At 42.7% G+C, this 20,983-nt stretch overlaps 1 protein-coding gene across 3 annotated transcripts in view; it reads left to right on the forward strand.

Annotated features, from left to right (window-relative positions):
• Positions 1-20,983, forward strand: part of LOC142149051 (lysine-specific demethylase 4B-like) — a 208,013-nt gene that overhangs the window by 12,332 nt on the left and 174,698 nt on the right. For all 3 annotated transcript variants that reach the window (XM_075204831.1, XM_075204835.1, XM_075204834.1), the window contains exons 2-3: positions 2,312-2,486; positions 20,138-20,313. In XM_075204831.1, the coding sequence (XP_075060932.1) occupies positions 2,312-2,486; positions 20,138-20,313 (351 nt within the window). The remainder of the gene's footprint in view (positions 1-2,311; positions 2,487-20,137; positions 20,314-20,983) is intronic.

The following is a 20,983-nucleotide window of genomic DNA, read 5'->3' on the forward strand; positions in this document are numbered from 1 at the left end:
CAACTTCTCGTTAATTGGAGTGTCAGCTACTTGTGTTAGAAGTTGGTTTCTGGTGATAATCCACGTTAGTGCCGATTCATATGCTAATATATTAATAGCTGTCAGGGATAAGCCCCTCTAGCTACTCCCTAATTTAATATCTTATCATATATTCACACAGTCAGACAATATATCACCTCTATTTTGTCTGGAAAACCTATCCTAACTGCCTTTACCAGTCACAAACCGCACTTTGCGCACTCGTATCTTGGAAGTGGAACACACCGGGTTCTAGCCCAAATCTCTCTCTCACCCCTTTTTCTAAAGCTACAGATTTGCTGAATCTATATCAATAGCACATGGACGGAAATTATATCGTAATAGCATAAAGTCTTCCTCTTTTAGGAATACATCATTCACATGTTGTTAGGAGTAAAGGAAGAAAGCGACATGAAAGTCTAGATGCTAATTCCTGTGTTCATCTATGGATGGTGGATAAGTCTTCTTCCACTTGAACTGCTTTTTTCAAATCTCCTACTGCCGGCCTTGAGTCATCATGTCAGCCAAGCAGCATTTGAAAACCGTGGCTCAAGTGGATGTAGCAGTGTAGCACTGGCGAGCTACTGTGAATTACAGTAAAAACGATAGTATATTTATAATAGTAGTAATATATAAAAATAAGTTTCCATTTAATGAGTCCTCTCTAAATGTGCTCCGGGGCCGGGAAGGTTAATACACGGCGCCAGATGGCTTCATTTACCGGGCACTAGGCGCCTTGTGGTTAAATTGTGAATGAAAAGTGTATTTAATAAAAATAAATGCATTTTGAAAGTTCCCTACGACGACGCATCATTGAATGAGTTAAACGCCGAAGAGAGTACAAATGTATATTTAAATATTGGAACTTTGGTCCCCCAGTCTGTGGGAACCTGAGCCATGGGGGTTCCTAGGGGGATTTCTCTACTCCGTGGCAGGCTACTAGGGGCTGCACGAGCAGTTCAGGTCCAGTGGTGGCCAGGGGCATAGTAGTCTCCTGGATTCAAACAATTTTAGGAGATGCAGCAGGCTAAGTACCATATAGGAGCTCAGAGATCTCAATTAGCAACAGGCTGGATACTGCTGCTCTGGGATCTTACTGCCTTCTCCCTGGAGCCACAATTGTCCAGAGGGGAAACCCGAGGCAGAGTCCCTGAAAGTATTTTTAGGCGAGAGATTTAAAGTTAAATCTTCTGCCCTACACTCACTGGCACCAGGGGTGAAGTGGAGGCTGAGCCCCCCTTCTTCCTGGCAAATCGTGGACATGGGGGGGGGGGGTACACTCCTCCCTGCCACTTGCAAACATCTTATAAGTGTGAATCTCTTCCAGGCTGATTCATGTACAGGCTGCATTAATCAGTCTGGATTGGTTAAAGGGGCAGGAGGCTGGATTACCTCTTTCCAGGTTACGTCAAAATTGTATTAAAAAAAAACAACATTCCTGTTGACCATGTAAACGTGTATTCCATCTACAATTCTGGATGCTCACTAGTACCTCCACCTAGTATACAATGGTCCTTAGAAGGACCCTTGAGCAATAAACATCATTGCTTCAAGATTCTGTCTGACGCCTATTGCCTGCTGTTTCCTTTGACCACTCAGGTAATCCGAGCACAGCAGAAGATGCTGAGGAGTTCCTTCTCATTATAATGGTAATTTCTCGGGCCACCTGTTGTGTGAGGGCCCAGGGAGATCACATACCGCCCTGAATTTGCTCTGTCTCCTAGGGGAAGGGGGTGTCTGACCCTTATCATGCCACATCACCCTAAGGGGCATATTCAATCGTTGGCGTTACTGCCAAAAGTAACGCGCCCCGTGCACTCTTGCTGTCATTACGGTAATAGTGCGCGTAAATACTGTTATTACGGTACATTTCTCGCTGGATTTCAACTCGCGGCTCAGGGAGCTGCGAGCTAAAATCCGGCTTAGTATTACCGTAATAACGGTAATACTTTTAACGCCGCGGGCATATTCAACAATTGAATAAAGAGTTGTTGCAGTAATTTATAACTGTGGTGCGACAGAGACTTTGACGACAGAAAAAAACTATATTGCAGGTCCATCTACTCTACCCTTTCTTATGTGTGTTTGTGTGTGTGTTGTATTATGTTCTTAATATATCCACGGCCTATCTATAACCGTGTGTTTGCTCCATTACACAATTTAATGTTTAAATAAGTGACAAGGGAACATCTGTATAATAGTGTATTTTACCTTCAAGCTTCGTATAAGAATATTACAATGTTTGATTTGATGTTCTTCAACTGTCGGTAATAATATGCATGTTTGTTCTCAGGTATCTTCCAGGATCAGACTCTGAGTATCTCACAATGGGACCAGAGACTGCACAATCACAAAATTCTAGCTGCAAGATCATGACATTTAGACCAACATGGGAGGAATTTCAGGATTTTGGAAAATATATAGCTTATATTGAATCTCAGGGTGCACACAGAGCTGGACTGGCTAAGGTGAGAGAATATTTTAGAGCATTGAAGTGTTTTAGTTGTCTTTAGTTGTTTTTTTCTACATTTGTGTTTACAAGACAGACTGCATTCTAACTTTGTTTGGTTTTTGTTGCCATACTTTTTGCCAGTGCATTTTCTGCACTCTCAATACTGATCTATTGCACCTTGCATTTTGTGTATGTAAGCACAAGTTTGTGTTCCCAAACAGAGACATGTTAAGATACAGGGCTTGTAAAGTTAAACTAAAAGTCTAACTTGAAAGGGCATCTTATAACATTCAGAAATACGCATATGGGATCTATTATTCAGAATGCTTTGGGGTTTTCCGGATTAGATATTATTTTTAATTTTTTTTTGAGCAGTGGTTTATTTATTTTTTTGTGTACCTATGCCTGCATCTGTCCAAACAACATTGAAGATGTAAATAACACTATTAAAAATACACACTCTTAAGTCCATATTCCAATAAACTTCATTACAAAATATTTTATTTATTTATATTTTTTACTAAACACACATATTTTAATAACAATAGCAGCAGTGAACACATGGCCAATAGTTTGTACACAATGCAAACCTGCTAGTTAAATATCCTCGAGTAAATGTACTAAAATGCTCAAATAACACACTATCACTTTAAATTACAAAATGGTTTTTTGCTGCGGTTTGCTATATCGTGTTCCACAACAAAATGTAATAATTAAGGTACAGTGTTGTCAGTAAAGCCCTGCCAGTGTCCGTGACTTTGGGTTTTACACACGATTCCAGTGGTCAGTCTTTCACCTATCATACAGGTTATAGGTCTGCTGAGTTATCAACAACATCATCAACATTTATTTATATCGCTCTAGTAATTTCAGTAGCGCTTTACAATTGGATCGCCCCCAAGCTGCGTTCACACACGGGGGAACACCAAGTGGTAGACCCCACTATAAACACTATTAACCGTAGCACTGCCAAGATTAAGTGTTTATATCAAGCACACCCATACCTTTTTCTAATTTTTTCGAGTAAGGCTTGTAGATTAGACAACCGCTGGGTCCTCTCATTGCCCCCTTAATGCCGCCAATGTAACTACTGCGGTTTTGAGTGTCGCGAGTCATACTGTCCGCACTCTCCACTGGCGCCACCCATCCCATAGATGTCGGAAATCACAGCTGTCACCCTCTATGCAAGTCCGTATTTTGTACATGTCGCTACAAACACTTGGGTTCTGTCACCACCTATTGAGTAAGGGCAATAGGACCCCAATATACTGTCCCACACTGGCACCCAATGCTTTTTGTTATACACAGGTTAGCAATGCACACACCAGCATTTAACACCTCAAGACTCTGTTGCACAAATGTACACGCTGGCCCACACTTGGCTTGTTTAATTAAATGCATTAACAATTTACACACCAGCATTCAAAGGGGTGAACATGGTCAAGCAATGCTCTTCATAAAAGGCTAATGGATTTATTAGAGTATCACGGACAAAACTTATTAATTTTGAGATTTAATATACAAAGGTACAGGGCATTTGGATATAGAAACAGATAACAATGGACATACAAATAATTAATGCATAGCAGTTATAAAAATACATGGGATGATATTACAGCAAATAAATGAATGTATGATAATCTGTATGCTTGGGGCAGGCAGAAGAGATGGACATTACAAATTAGATTGAGACTTCCAAGAGCTGACCCTTTCTGCCTTCACACACAGGCTTTTGGGACAGCATTCAGAGGGACAGTGTATATGCATGTAGGAAAGAAATGTCCCTTTGGTGTCAACTATGGTTTGCTCAAAATTATTCCAAAACTTTTGATCTTTCTTAACTTTTCTTGGACATATCCCAGGGACATAACTCCCCCTTTAATAAACCAGGTATAACCTTCCGCACATTTACATACCACATATGATGGAATTATAACAATATAAAATATCATTCCACAGGACATGTGACTACTGCAGTTTCCCTGTACATTTGGTATCTATACTTCACAACCCTTGCGCGGTTTTTCTCCCTGAGCACAGAGTGACACACTGATTTCCCGAAATATGAAGACATGTTCTTTGATATCTCTTTTATCATCAATAATTTTTATTGAACAAACTTTGCAAGTTATTGGGGTACAGAAAAAAAAGGGTAAAGGGTGCAAAACAGAGAGGGGGAGGGCGATTTGCTCAATGAGTCTTACCATATATGAATAGCTAATACGTGTAACAACAGGATATAATAGACTATAAATAGGTTACTACATTTAGTATTGCTGAACCAGTTACAGTGAACATTACTAGCATTAGATAAATTGAGTCTCTTGGGAGGATTCATGTAGGGGTGATAGTGAGGGGGCCGGGGAAGGGGAGGTTGAACCCCCAGTTCCTCCGGCACCCTCAGTTGTATATTCGTGCCACTTAAACCATTTTATAATGGGAGCTGGGGCTGAAGTGGAATACGGCATATCAATCGTCTGCATCTCAAAGCTGTGCTTAACTTTGGATATGTTCCGAGATAGGGCAGGAGGATCATGAGCTTTCCAATTTTGGGCTATGGCCGCTCTGGTTGCTATCATAATGTGACCCAGGAGGTATCTATCTTTCTTACGAACCGATGTGGGATAAAGATAGAGCAATGCCACCTCTGGGTCTATAGACAGCCTCAGTACCACCAATATAAAGTCAAACACTTCCTGCCAGGGAGGTTTGATGCTTGGACACGCCCAGAAGACATGGAAAATGTCGGCAATATGGGTGCAATGACGCCAGCAAAATTTGGATTGAGAGGGCCAATTGACATGGAGCCTGGCAGGTGCGAGCTAAAGTCTGCTTATTATTTTAACATGCATCTCATTGTGATTAACACCTAGACATGCAATGTGAAGTGGTATATATAGTTTTTCCATTGCTGCAGGGAGCGAGAAAGATTAAGATCTGACTCCCAGCGTGTCTGAAAGGATGCTTTGGGCATAATAGTAGGGATTGGAGGTGCTGGTACCAGAAAGTTATCCTGTCTCTATTAGAGCCTTTTGTCAATCTTTCTAACAACTGGGCCGGGGGATGCCAAGTTGTCCGCATCAAGGGTTGGAAGGTGTAGATGATGCAGAAAAGCGGCTATTGAGGTTGGTGTTGGTTGTGGTAGACTCGGTTCATCCCGCAGATTATAAAGGTCAGTATAACATTTAGCAAACAGGTTCGCTATGTCAGGCGGGTTGTATGATTTATTCCCACAGGAATCATGGAGTATTTTAATTCTAGTGCAAGCCTGCTTGCCTCTAAGCTTCCGCGCCAACAGTCTTCTGGCCCTATTACCTAAAGCATAGAATTTCTGGCGTAGTTTAGTTAAGGCAGATTTCATGCGTGATACAAACAAAGTGTTAAGTTGCTTCCTAATACAACTCAATTCTTTTTGCAGTGATCGAGAAAGATTATTCTGATTTTGGTGCTCAGGGTGAGCCAGCTGGGATTCAAGATATTTTTGGTGGTGGTATTCTTTTTCAAGCGGGCACCTATTTGAATTGCTTTACACCTAACAACCGCCTTCAAAGCACACCAATGCGTAGAGTGGGATGTATCGTCTGTACTATTAGTTTGTAGGTAGAGCTTCAGGGCTTCTGAGAGGGCAACTCTGGGTTCCAGGGATGAAAGAAGGTAGGATGGCATTCTCCAGGGTCTAGGGGGAACCCTGGTATGTTGAAGGTTCCAAGACCATACTCTGACAGTAGCTTATGAAAAGCAAGGGAAGTCTGAGATTTATCTATTTTAGGACTAATGTTAAGTTGAAATTTCCCAATATAATTAGATGATCCTGTCTTACTCTCGTCACTTCCTCCAGCACTGTTTTAATAAAGGGTACCTGGTGAGTATTAGAAGCATATAAAGAAACTATGGTCACCTGCCTCTCGTCTAGGAGTCCTACTAGTATAAGGTAACGGCCCGATTTATCTTCAACTTTCATATGGAGAGTAAATTGTACTTGAGAACTGAATAGTATAGAGATTTCTTTTAAATGGGCTGTAGTAGATCGGAAATCGGGGGTCTCGAAATGTCGGTGGGTGGGGGGGGGGAATTAGAAGAAAAATGAGTCTCCTGCAGGGCGTCCACATCTATTCTACGTTTTTCGGAAAGTGGTGAAGGCTAGTCTGCGTTTATTAGGGGAGTTGAGGCCCCTAACATTCGAAGAGAAAAATTTACCCATTGACTATATAATTGTTACGATTTTGATGCCTTAGTCAGTATTTGCACAGGCTTACCTAGGGCGCGGAGTCTAACGGCCTTCCGGTCTTTACCAAGAACCACCGCAAGGTAGTGTGGTCTTTGCTGCCAAAGAACCGCAGGTCGCAGCCCCCAGGTTAGCCTACTGACGTAAGGGAGAAGAAGGTTCTAAGTGATGGATAGTCAGACAGGCAATATGACAAGTGATGTAAGTACAGGCACTAACCGTGAATTCCAGGGATTGAAGGTCTGGAGCAGTAAGCAGTAGATGCACGGAGATGAGTCCAGGAACTCAGCCGGTTCGGTACACAGGAGATATCAGGTATACGGTGCCAGAGGGGAATCCAGAGAGTAGTTGATAACACAGCCAGGTCGGTACACAGGGAAGACAGTCCAATACGAGGTGACAGGAATAAGCCAAAGAATAGTCAGGTCACAGCCAGGTTGGTACACAGGGGTAGGAGGAATAAAGGAATACACAGGGAGCAGGTTCACAGGAGTCAGGAACACAGGAACTGTTAGCCAGGAACAGGAAACACATTGCTCTGACACAGGCAGCGTGTCAGAGCAGAGAAGATATAGTATTTGAATTCCCCGCCCAGGAGTCACATGACTAGCTGCAGGAAGAACCCGGAAGTGCGGGGACGCCATCAGTAGAAGCGCTGCACAGAGCGGACACAGCTGCTAGAACCACGCTGACAGCGCAGCGGAACGGGGATCGGGTAAGTTCATAACAACAGAGCGGACACAGCTGCTAGAACCACGCTGACAGCGCAGCGGAACGGGGATCAGGTAAGTTCATAACAATAATAGAGGGAAACAGAGGTAACCAGTTTTACAGAGGTAACCAGTCGAGAGATGGCGTCATTTGAGCAAAGAATGGGGAAGGGAAAAGGGAAGGGGGGAATAAAAACCGACAAGAGGGAAAAAACAAAGCTAGCCCGAAGATGGGGCTAGAGTATTTGCCACAGAGGAGTGGTAGTGGCAAAGTAGGTAACGTAGGGGTGGTGGGGAGGCTAGTAGCCGCAGTATAGAGGGAAGATGTAGAGGAGAGTCTTCTCACACATTACTTGGTAAGTCATAATGGAGTTGATAACCAGTAGAAACACAGTGAATACAGTTATGGAATGTCAACCATTAATATGACCGTGCGAAAGTATAACCTTTAAACAAGACATAGGCATAAAGAAGAAACAAATTTACACATATAGTGAACAATGAACAACCAGAGAATATAATATAAAATGTCCTGCCCTCATCTGGAAGTGAGGGCTGGGTACAGGAGCCCCAGCACCGAAACCAAGGGGACTGCGGGAGGCGGAACCCAGAAACAGCCCTCACTGAGGAAGATTGTGTGTGAGCAATCAACATCTGAGAAATGTGCTATACTAACATGTACAGCATGAAATGTGACAACACAACCCATATTGTAAGGGTTACACATAGGAGGTAAATATACTCATCTAGTCATAGATGTGGGCATGGACAGTCTTAAAGAGCTACTGCTTTCTAGTCCTTCTGAACTTGGGACCATTCCATATGCAGAGGAGATTTGCGTGCAGCTGGGCCTGATGAAGGAGAGACTTGCCATTCCTCCAGCAACTTGGTATCTGCTTCTAATGATGAAATAATATATGTAGATCCATCGCGGTGAATCAACAGTTTAACCAGAAAGCCCCAACGATAGGGGATGGCGTTGGCCCGTAAGGCTGTTGTAATTGGTTGTAAGAAATGCCTTTTGTTGATGGTCATCAGGGAAAGGTCCTGGAACAGTTGTAGATCGCCAAGTATAGTCGCGTTGTCTTCATTCCGTACAGCCCGGAAGATAGCCTCCTTGGTGGTAAAGAAGTGGACTCGTGGGAGAGTGTACCTTGGTTGGTTGCCTACTGCTGAACGAGGACGGGGCAAACGATGGATGCGATCAATCAGGAGGTCTATCTTCTGCTGAAGGCAGTCATTTCTGAAACAAAGACATAACGTGATTCTGGAGGTCAGAATTCGAAACAGACTCTGGAATATCTCTTATTTTGATGTTATTCCTACTTGAGCGGTCCTCTAGGTCAGTCATCTTGTCTTTTTCAAAAGGACACTTCACTTTGTAGTTGGTCATGGGTGTGCGCAGTTCATTATGTGAAGCAATCCATTCCTCAATTTTAGACTCAAGGTGGTCCGTGCGGCCCCCCAGCTTCGCAATATCAGTTCTTATTTCACTCAGTGTCGCCCGCAGTTCACCAGACAGGTCCGTTCTCAGTGCAGACAACATCTGATGCAAATTACGGACGGTGAGTGGAGCGTCCAGCCCAGCCTCTGAGTCTGCAGCAGATAGGAGCGTAGGAGATAGGAGGGCAACAGCCTCTGCAGTCATTGCCTTTTGAGGCCGATCCATATCGGATGGGGAAAGATTCCGTTTTAGAGGGAGCTTTTGGTTGAAAACGAATTGGAGGCGCCAGAGTATTAAGCATATTCTTCTTAGTAGGCATGGCAACAAGCAGTTCAGCTTGCACAGATGGGCAGGGCAGAGGACCGCTCGAGCGGAACGACTGTAGAATCGAAGATAATCACATGTAGTGCCATATCATCATCATTTATATAACCCCAACATATTCCTCAGCGCTTTACAATTGAAGTGGCGGCGGATCCAGCATTACAAATCAAACATGCTACATAAGGATTGGTACTCTGTTGGTAAAAGCAGCCCCTATATAGAGAATAGATAATGCAGCTCCTCAGGGAAGAAGCAGCAGCTTTATGCCAGGGGTATGCAAAGGCGTCAGCGTTCCAACTGTATTGAGAGTGGGCCACCTCTTGTTGTGTCACACCACTAACCTCAGTGCAGGCCAGTAAAGTCCAGGGCTGGAGCTCCTTCAGCGGGGCCACCGTCCTCCACCTGAATCCCAGAGCAAAGGCTAAACTCCTATTCTCCCTGGTGTGCAGGCCCCCAGACAGCTCAGCACAGCGCCAACACCGTGGTCAATTCTGACCTCGAGCGCCGGACTGGAAGTGACCCTCCCGAAACTTGAAGTCACCTTCAGAAACTGGAAGTTCGGCACTCGAGACCGCGGCCGAACAATTGGAAGCAAGTCGCAGACGGTAGGAGGTAGAAACAGTCGTCAGACTCCGGTTGCCTCCTAGCAAGGTGAGTCTGGGTGATATTGGGAGAGTTTTAGTTTTAGCGGGAGGGCATCCAAAGATAACAGAGAGCTGAATTTATGACTCAAAGGGCCAAGGTTCACGATAGTGCCCAATGCAGGAGCGCTTCAGGTGGATACAGAACGCCGGGCTTGTGTCTGCTTGGTACTCGCTCTCCCAAGGGGCTGTATGCAGTGTGCGGAGATTCTTAGATGGTTAGGGGATAACCCGAACAGCCCGGGAGTGCAGACCGTCACGCCGTCCAGGCATCAAGTTGGCAAGGCCAGGTTCGGCACCGACTGGGAAATAGCCGGTTACCAATCAAAATAAATGGCTCCACAGGTAGGGCACAGGTTGGTGGGCAATGTGCCACAGAAATATCGATTTAGGAATCTGTTGTCTCTGTGTTGCAGGCCGATTTGAGAGGCTAGTGAAAAGGGCTTCACAGAAAGCAACCCGCCATCTTCAGCTTCCAAGCCACGCCCCCCCCCTGAAGTTGTTATTTCTATATACCCGTTTTCATGTTTTGCATTTGTTTATACAATACTTATTGAAAGGAAGTCTACTCTACGTAGGAAATGGCATACAGGGTCAAGTCAATGCGTGTCTGTGATCTGCATATCTTATGTTGGCTTCCTGACAGAATGTCTGCTGAACCTAATTATCCCTTACTGGGCTAATTTAAAAAATGTTTTTATCTGAGGGGGAAGTCATGTAGATTTCTAGTTGTCAATGTAATATTTTATTTGAGTGCCTGACATTTAATATTTTATTTGGGACCCTCAGCTGACAAGTACTTTACTTTTTTGCAAACACCTCTGATAACATGTAAACAAATACCTTGTAGAAAATCTACACTTGTTTTATATGCTGAAAATTACTTCATTTATTGGAGTGAGCGTTTCCCCAAAGAGGAAATATTCCAGTGATAATAAGTCAAGCTTTTCCGACAGATGGATCTTATTATAGAGCAATGTTCACACCAGCAGCTAGGAGATGCGGTACATCGCACTGCAGCTTACAGCGATGTGTTTGAATTTACCACACCGTTTAGATGGCACTCTGTTAGGCTTGTAACTGAGCTGATGGCAAATGCTTATGTTAATCACGCCACAGCTGGGCAACGTCTCACACATACCATGCCCCACTGATAGTAGGGAGAATGCTACTGCTTGTCCACTGAGCCGGGGATCTTGCGCAAATCCTGTAGGGCTACTGCTCCAATGAACAGCTTACTCCAAAGCACAGTTGATGCTGCACACAATGTGCAAACGAGTGTTAGTGATGTTGATCTGTAATATTCCAAACATCATCAATAAAAGGATGATGTCGTTAGTGCCAAAGTGGTCTCCTTCCAATCCCTGTCGTGTTTCTTAATAGTTAAATATAACTTTTTAAGATGGTAGTATAGGAATTTTTTGTATTTTTTTTGTCTCTATTATTGGGGAACACTGCTTAAACTTGATGGTGGAACCAACCTGGGCTAAGTCGCTAGCCCAATCCATCACAGAGCTCATGAGGTAAGTGATAGAATCCCTCCTAATCTCCCCTTAGAAACCCTGACAACTCCTCACCTTCACAGGAAAGGTTACCTCAAAAGTTACCAAAACCCACAGCAGTGGTCCAGGAACCATCTTAGGTCCATAACCTGGAGAAAGCAGTTCAGGCTTTAATGCAAATGTATTCATCACTAGAGAGATTGCTGGAATCATCCTTGGCTCAGATGCCTCGCATGCGACGGAGATCTGCCATGGTTCATTTCCTCAAGGATTCAGAATTGGAATTTTCCTCTCAGAAAGAGGGTGAGATTCCGGGGGACTCAGATTTTGAGGATCAAGTAGGTTGGAAGGATGATTCCATTGTCAGACAGGGCGTGAGAGAGTCTGACTCAGACCAAACGCATAAGGGCAATTTTTTTTTTACTCTCACAGATTTCCGTACGCAGAAGTCGGAAACATTGCTGCTTCTTCCATACATGTCCAAAGTTCCTTCAAACTGCACTTCTCCCATTAGCAGGACACACAGGCATAATCTATGTGAATGCCACCAGAGTGAAGCTTTTTATGTTTGTTTTTTTATTTTACTGTTGCTCACTTCCCTTTTTGTTCTTTTATGAGACAATATTTAATATGATTTCTTATGACTAATTGAATTTATGTTTCTGGTTGGATTTCTTGACATGGTTAATCTTGTTGTTTTGTTTTAGATTAATACTAATTATTTTTTTTGCCACCTTATAGATTAGGAACCCATTTACTAAGTTTCATAATTTATTTTTTTTTAACTATTTATTTTGAAAAATAGCAATCATGTACAGATAAGAATCAACAATTAGTACATTTGCAGGGCAAGAGACAAAAACAGAGAACAGTACATGTGATGGGCATAAGTCAAAGAAGCTGAAAATGTTTGAGTAGCAAATATATAGGCTACGATCTGGCTCGGATGAGCCGCCCAATAGTAAATTTTCAAATCCGGGAAACACCTGCCACCACCTCTGGTGGGTCTCTTTAAGAGAGCCAGCTTAATCCTGGGAGACCGGCCGTTCCAGATAAACCTAGAGAGACATTTTTGGATAGATGTCAGATCCGAAAGGGGGACTCGGACAGGAAGGGTCTGGAAATAGTAGAGGCGCTTAGGAAGGAGGTTCATTTTGACAGAGATAATCCTGCCCAGCCACAAAATAATCAGTGAGCGCCAGGAGAGCTATTCAGACTTGATCTTAGCAAAGAGGGCCGGGTAGTTCTCCCGGTAGAGGGAGTCATAGGAGTTGGTAATGAAGATACCTAAGTATTTAATTTTCTTTCTCTGCCACCGAAAGTTTAAGCGGGAGGTGAGTACCAATCCTTCTGGGGAGGGAATATTAAGGAGGAGAGCTTCCGATTTCGTAATATTGATCTTGTGCCCTGAGAGGTGCCCATAATAGTGTAATATGCTAAAAAGTCCAGGGAGAGACCCCTCGGGCTGCAGGAGAGTCAGAAGGACATCGTCCGCAAAGAGAGAGAGCTTACTATTCAGATTCCCCGTCTGCACACCCTGTATGTTCGGGCAGGCCTGGATAGAGGCCGCAAGAGGCTCTATAACAAGGGCAAAGATGAGAGGAGACAGAGGGCACCCCTGCCGTGTACCGTTGGATATGGCTATAAGGTCAGAGGGAGAACCGTTGATCATGACACTTGCGGAGGGTCGAGAGTATAAGGCTTGAATACCCGTGAGAGGGTTGCGCGAAATCCCAAACGCCGACAAGGCTCGGGACATAAAGCTCCAGGAGATCCTGTCAAAAGTCTTCTCGGCATCAAGGGAGAGAACAATAGCCGGGGCCTTCCTGGTATTAATGATATGAATCAGATCAACGACTCTCCTGGTATTGTCTCTGGCCTGACGCCCCGGTATAAAGCCAACTTGGTCATAATGTGTAAGGGAGGGAAGGACCGAATTTAGTCTATTAGCTAAAATGTTTGCATATAATTTGACATCTATATTAAGCAGGGAGATACGTCGATAACTAGCGCAGTCATGAACATCCTTACCCTCTTTATGAATGACGGAGATCCGAGCCTCTAATGAATCCCTAGACCAGGAACCCCCAGTCAGGATTGAGTTGAATAGGGTGTGCAAACGGGGGACCAGGAGCCCAGCAAACTTCTTATAATACACAGCATTAAAGCCACTTCAGTTTATTGGTGGGACAGCAAAAGAGAAGAGAATTTAGGTGAGTAGTGGTTTCTTTATCATGTAGGAGTTATTTGTTGATTCTCCAGGTTGCTCCAGGAGGGCGATGAGCGAGGGAGGTGAGTACAGCGGAGACAGGGGCATGGTCTGACCAGGTAACGGAAAATTTGGGAGGAGCAAAGTTTAAGAGTGAGGTCGTGGCTGAGCAGGATCATGTCAATCCGGGAGTAGGTATTATGGGGAGAAGAAAAGAAGGCATAGTCCCTGGCCAGAGGGTCTAATACTCTCCATGAGTCGTACAAGTTATGGAGTTTTAGAAAAGCCTGTAAGGCAGCTGTGGTGTGGGAGACGAGGAGGGGCCTGAGGAATGATCTATAGTCGGGGCTAGAACAGCGTTGAAGTCACCAGCGACCATAAGTTCACCTTGACGAACACGCGCTAACAAAGAACCCAGTTTTTTTAAGAACCTATGCTGGTCGGTGTTGGGTGCATAGAGGTTCACTAGAATACAGGGGAGATTATTCAGAGTGCCTATGAGGATCAGGAACCTACCTTCCTTATCTTTATGAGAGTCCTGTAGTTCAAAAATTAAATGGCGTGCAATAAGAATTGCTACACCTCGCTTTTTCTGCCTATGGTCACTTGCATGAAATGTCAAGGGAAATTTTCTGGAGCGAAGCTCAGGGTAGAGATGATGGACAAAATGAGTTTCTTGTAGGAATATCAAATCTCCTTTAAGAGATTTAAGAGAGGAATGGAGTTTAGCCCGTTTCTGAGGGGAGTTGAGGCCCTTGACATTATAGGAGATGAGGTTAAGGGTCATAGGAAGATCAATGAGGGGAGCGCTAGAGACCAGATGAGGGAAGAAGTGTCAGGGGAGAGGAGAAAAAAGGAAGAACGTACAGGGGCTGACCTGGTAGGTGTAAGTTTCATAATTTTAACCCCCTCACCTACCATCAACTAACAATAAATTCAGTATTAGCAAATTTTTTATTTTATTTTTTCGTCACTAAACTACACTAAGGATCTGAATTCATCATGCCTAAGTAGAGTAAGTAAGACTTCATGAGCTTTTGAATTTGTGATGTTTAATTCCCTCAACTAGAACTATCATCAACTAGCATCAACTGGAAGAAACTAGTTTATAAAGGAATTTTAACCCATTTTGTCCTTTATCAAGGGGATTCAGCACTGTTTCTAGAATCTTCCTAATGTTTGAACTAATTCCTTTCAAGAACAAGGGACATGTAACTGCTTACAGAAATTGCCACGGCTTAGGTATTTGAGACCCATGGATGTCTGAACATTACAAAAGGTACTGTTTAATATGTCTTTTACATTTGAGAAAAGGTTTGACTTTTCTGTTGGAAACCACTTGAAACACAAATCATCTTCTTCAATCATTAAGGCACCTTGAGACTGTTACCGTTACCTTTATACCTCTTCTCATGTTTACACACACACACGTTTGTACATTTTCCATGAACTATTTATATGTTTGTTTCATCTAACACTCTATTCAGTCCGTTTTGCAGTTTGATTGTTGTCTGTATAGCTTTTACCTAATCATTTTTGATAAGTCACTATAACGATTACATATCGTGTCAATATATGAGCTCAGGTTTATTTATTGTGTTTATAACAATAATTCAAGGCTGCCAGTTGTGGGGTAATTGCACTACCCAATAAAAAGTCTGTAACCAAAATGAGAAAATGCACATCGAAGTCCAAAAATGTCGACTGCAAGGATCATTATGGCACCGCTCAGTTAAGGACTCCAGGGTGTGCTAGTGCAGCAGCCAGACAGTTCTAGGAAACCCAAGTCCAACTGCAATCCCTACACACACTCCAAACGGCCAAGTAACCACACTAGGGCACAGACAGGAGCGGCACGATCCTACAAAGGCGAGGTGGGGAGAGCACACGAGAATAAAGCCTGACCAAGAACAATCGGCCGCGCAGTCGGGTCTCCCAGGAGCCGGCAAGCACAAGACTGGTAAGTGTCTGCTTCTCACTCGAAGGGAGAAGTCAGACAGGGCATTTGGTAATATTTTGGGGAGTCCGAATATTAGAATAAGAAGTTTGTAGCTCAATAAAAATACATTCTTCTAATATAGCTGCGTAGCCACAATCGCTACTCAAATCTATTTCTAGCACAAAAATAAGACTTCACTTTTCGGCCCATTTTGAAATCATTAAACACTAATCTACAGGTGGAGAGATTCAGGATGGAGCCATTAAAATCTGTCAAGAATGGCACGGAGCAAATTTCTTTTCTCCATGGATGTAAAAGATGCATATCTCCACATCCCTATCTGGGAGGAGAATCACAACCTTCTCAGGTTTAAAGTGATAGATTTTCATTTTCAGTTCAGAGCTCTGCCCTTCGGTCTGGCTACAGCACCAAGGTATTCTACAAAATCATTGTTGTTATGGCAGTTTTTTAAAGGGGAAAATGTGTAGTTATTGTATCATACCTGGACAACCTTCTCATAAAGGCAGATCTGCATTACTTCTCCTGAACCGTTTGTGGATTACAGCGGAGACGCTGGAATCACATAACTGGGCAATAAACTATATCAAGTCCTTTCTCATCCCAGCCCAAAGCATGATATTTCTGGGTCTCCTTTTCTACATCAGGTTTTTTTTTTGTTTGTTTGTTTCCAGTGGAGAATATTCTAGCAATTCAGAAGACACGTTGAAAGCTCTGTATAAGTTCAAACAGGTGTCAGTACTCCATTGCATGAAGCTTAGGGGGAAAATAGTATGTTATTTTAAAGCTATGCAGTTTGTACCTTCCACTCTCTGAATTTCCAGTGCAAAATTTTGGTTAGGTGGTCAAGGTCTAACCTTCAATTGGCAACACTGTTTTTCAAACTGCCACCACAGACACGTCGGGTTTTTTTTGTTTTTTTTTCTTTCCGGTGGCTGAAGAGGCAAAATCTCGACATTGTGAGCACAGGTGGGGAGTGGGGAGAGATGACTCTGAACCTCCCACTACAGGGACATTGGTCCCAAGATGAGGCAAAGCTCCTCATAAATTTTCTTGAGCTCAGCATGGTGTCCTGCTCTTTTACAAGTTCAGTTGTTCCTAAGGGACAGACCTATTTGCATCTAGTCAGATAATGTCATGGATGTAGCATACATAAATCATAATGGGGCACCGAAAACCTCCTAGCTTGAAGGAGACTGCCAGGATTAAGCGCTGGGCTGAAAGATGTGTGTCAGCAATATCGGTAATCTTGGGGGAGGAAGATGGGAAGTCGACTTCTTAATCAGGCATGCCATTCATTCCAGGGAAGGGTCTCTCCATAATAAGGTATTCAACAAGATATAGGAGAAGTGGGTATAGTTGTAGGTCCATATTATGGCCCATCTGCTAACTCACAAGGTGGATGGCTTCAAAGGAGTTAAAATTATACTTTCCTGTCCCCCACACCTGTCAGAAGTGGAAGGGGGCTGGGCTTAATGAAGAAATTATGCCAACATGTGATGATTTTATTAAACCCTGCCACCTCACCGACTACCTGCAGAAAATTTATTTAGAGCCAGGCCTTGGGGGGACACTTAAGGGGCCATATTTCTCCCATCCTGACACATCGAATCTTAGGGCCCACTCTTTTGAAAAAGTCCCCTCTTTCAAATGAGGTGTCCTCTTATTAGTTAAGTGTCTGGTGATTCATGTTTGATTTGGTTCTTTTGGTCCTATCCTATGGTGTTTGCTAGTAAAAAAACAAAAAAAAATCCCCATAAAAAGGAGGGGGAGGAGAAGCACCTGATTCAATAATTTTAAACTAAGTGCGCCTACTCCAGCGAACCCACTATAACCCCAAAGTTAAGCACTCTCCCCAAAATTGGAGAAATGGATTTAGTGGAAAGTGTCACAAACACGCTCACAGCTGCCGTGACTTTGGGGTGTTTGCTATATGAGGTCACACGATTCCAGCCCGTAGTTTCTCTTTACCTATCGCACAGGTTATAGACCTACTGAATTGCCCCTCCAAACAGCACTCACACCTCACACCCTTCAGGTTTGCCACCACCTATTGAATATGGGCAATAGGACCCCAATATACTGTCCCACACTGGCCCACAAGGCTTCTAGCTATCCACAGAGTAGCAAGACCCACACCAGCAAGCAAAGGGTTAACTCTTCTCCAGACTGTTACACAAATGTAAATGCAAGCACACACAGCTTGTTAATCAAATGTATTAACAAATCACACACTGGCATTCAAAGGGTTAACTTGGCCGCGCTATATTCTTCTTAACAGGCTAATGGATTCATTAGAGTATGAAGGATGCAACATATTAAATTATAGATTTAATATACAAAAGTACAGGGCATATAGATATAAAAAAATAATGAATAAACAATTAATAGATTGACACAACCAACAAAACAGTTTAAAATAAACGGGGTTACATTCAGAGTTTCACTTACGTGAATGGCATACTCTGTGCCATGGGAAATTGGCAAGGAAGATGGACAGCTTGTCAATGTGAATTGATTTCCGAATAAGTCTGACAATTTGTTGTAACTAGTCTCAGTTTTTAAAGACACTTCCACATATGTCTCCGCCCCCCAGGGTTGTGTTTGTGATACTTTTTTCAATCACCATTTGCATGTTGCCTGATTTAATACCCAACTCTACTATGTGACCTAACGTTTCTGTGGCGCATCACACAGACACAGTTTTATTATTAATAAATCCCTTATGACTTTGTCCATCTTTTGATACCAAACATGATGAAATTTTGACAATGTGACATACCTTTTCCAAAGATATGGGATTTTAGCTATTCCCGGATACCACCCGTACCTGTCATTCACAACCCTGGTGTGATTTCTGCTCCTCAGTATGGAGTAGCACCAGGATTTTCCAAAATATGAACTATGAAAACATTTTCCTTCAAAGCTCATATTTCTATATGCTGCCTTGGGCTGCAAGGATGTCCAGCTGTGACCGGCCCCACAAAGTCTATTCAGGAGTCCAAAAACTAACTTTTGTCAGGATGTATCTCACAGCAAGAGCCCTTTGAAGCTGCTACAGGTGACATGGTTATCTTCTCACACTGGGATGTGCAAATATCTATACAACAAGCTTCCTGTCCTTACATTTTACACTTTAGTAGCTGAACTTATCAATGGATTCATTTGAAATAACATATTTATACTGCAGTTATGATTTATCCCTTATTCCCCACAATTATGTGATGGGTTAACCCTTATAAATAACTAAGTTCTCTATGTTCACGACAATAAGTACAGAAATTCTCTCTTTTTCTCTCAAAACCCTATGGAAATTAAGTTTCTGGATTATAGACCCCATATTTGTATATACGTGAATGTTCCCATACCTTTGCAGATCTTGAGATTGTGGGCCTGATGTAGAGTTGGATGCAATTTACGTGAAAAACAGCAATGTAAATTGTTAAAAAAAAGAATGGTGCATTTACATGTGTATGCAGAGCTGCACATATCTAAAGATACTTGCAAATCGACATAATACATTAAATGCATGTAACGCATGAATATACTTTTAAAGGTGTATAATCATACGGCAGAGATGGCAGCCAACCTCGCATGCAGTTTAGTTGCAATGAAGTACATTCATACAATTTTATCAATATTAACTTCTGATCAATCAGAGTGGCTTTCACATATTCTGACCACTCAGAGCTGTTTTGATGGGTAGGGTATGTCAGTTCGATGACAGTTATAGCGACACTAAAATGTAAAAGCTACAAGAGAGACATGTAGGAAATACAGACTTCAAAAGTGACAGTCACCATTTCCGATATCACTGCTGTAAACTGCGACAGTAGAAAATCCCAGCAGTGTGATTTGTTACGACTTAAAATAGCAACGGTGACATTGCTGTAATTAAGGGGGCAATGCGAGGATCCAGCGCCTGTATAATGTCCAACACTTAGAAATATGCACAAAAGTATTTCAAAATGTACTGAATATATTTTGAATTTGGGTCTAATTTTATTTCTGCTTTCTTAATCTCTGTCAGACTATCATTGAGTGTGCATTTTGTAAATCCCTAACCCCATTTTTTTAAGCTTTCCAATGTGATTAAATGGGTGTCTAAAGAAATAAATTTATAGTAAAAAAAAAAAAAGGAATGTTTTCTGTACATTAAATGACTATGCAGGCTACATACATCAGTCAAACAGATTAAATTGTCTGTTTAAAGCATTGTTCTTGTTGTGTTTTGAGAAAAGTGTGTGTGTGTGTAAAATTTCAACTAAAATTACACAGTTCTCCTTCCATACAGCAAAAGGGAGAAAGTACATAAAAAACATTGCACACTGCTCTGAGCTTCCTTCCACCTGTAATCAAACCCAAGTATCTAACAGAACAGCTTTTATTAAAACATAGACCAGAAGGATGCAAATAATTTTCACTCTGCTTTTATCTGCATTACTGTCATCAAGTGTCACTATAAACTTTTATTTGTGACATAGCATTATATGGTTGTTGGGGACATGCATAGCTTTTAGATGGCAATCATAGGAGACGTTTTACGTAGAGCATCTTCTCTTTGTCATGAGAATCTGTTATCAGGCAGATAGCAACAATATACTATATACATGTGGTCACATGATAAACTATGATATTGGACATTGTCACTGCAGATTATTCCTCCCAAAGAGTGGCGCCCAAGAAGGACTTATGATGACTTAGATGATATGGTGATTCCTGCTCCAATTCAACAGGTAGTGACTGGTCAGTCTGGCCTTTTCACTCAGTATAACATCCAGAAGAAACCTATGACTGTGGGAGAATACCGGAAGTTAGCTAACAGTGACAAGTAAGACCAAATTTATTTTAGTCTATAAAAACGGTGTACGGAATTTTTTTAAAAAAATTGTGTAGTAACCCATAAGAACCACTCAGAGCTTTTTGTTTTGCGTTGTCTAACTGTACAGTTAAATTGCAATGATTAGTTTATGACCCCTATTTACTCTCCATCATTTTTTATTTCTCTGTCTTCCTTTGGGGGACACCGGGGACATTGGGGTATAGAGTAGGGACAGGGCGAACTGGCACTTTAAACTTCTGTTTAACTAAGCCCTAGCTCCTCGCCCTCTATACCCCACCTCCTGTCCAGCCTCAGTTTAGTTAAAGTGCCCGGCGAACGAACTGTGTCTGGGCCTCTTCTGTTATTTTTATTATTTTATGGCAGGAATCAGTATGCAGCGCACGGCAAGTGCTGTATGGAGGAGGGGGGGGAATCGGAGGTGCTGTGAGAGGTGCCTCTGATGCCAGCCTCCCTCTCCCAACGTTTTCATACCCTCCTAGGAGCCGGACACAGTTGCCACAGGCTGTCCGTCCTCCTGATCTGACAGTCAGATAGACTGCAGACACTGCGTGAGGAGGGGTAGCAGAAGGTAAGTGAAACCCTCTCCCAGCACAATCCTGAGAGAGAGGGGTAGAAAATCGCAGTTTGTCCCTGAGCAGTCTGCTTCTTACTAGAAGCA

This window comes from Mixophyes fleayi, chromosome 1 (genome assembly GCF_038048845.1).
Source record: "Mixophyes fleayi isolate aMixFle1 chromosome 1, aMixFle1.hap1, whole genome shotgun sequence".
Lineage (NCBI taxonomy): Eukaryota > Metazoa > Chordata > Amphibia > Anura > Limnodynastidae > Mixophyes > Mixophyes fleayi.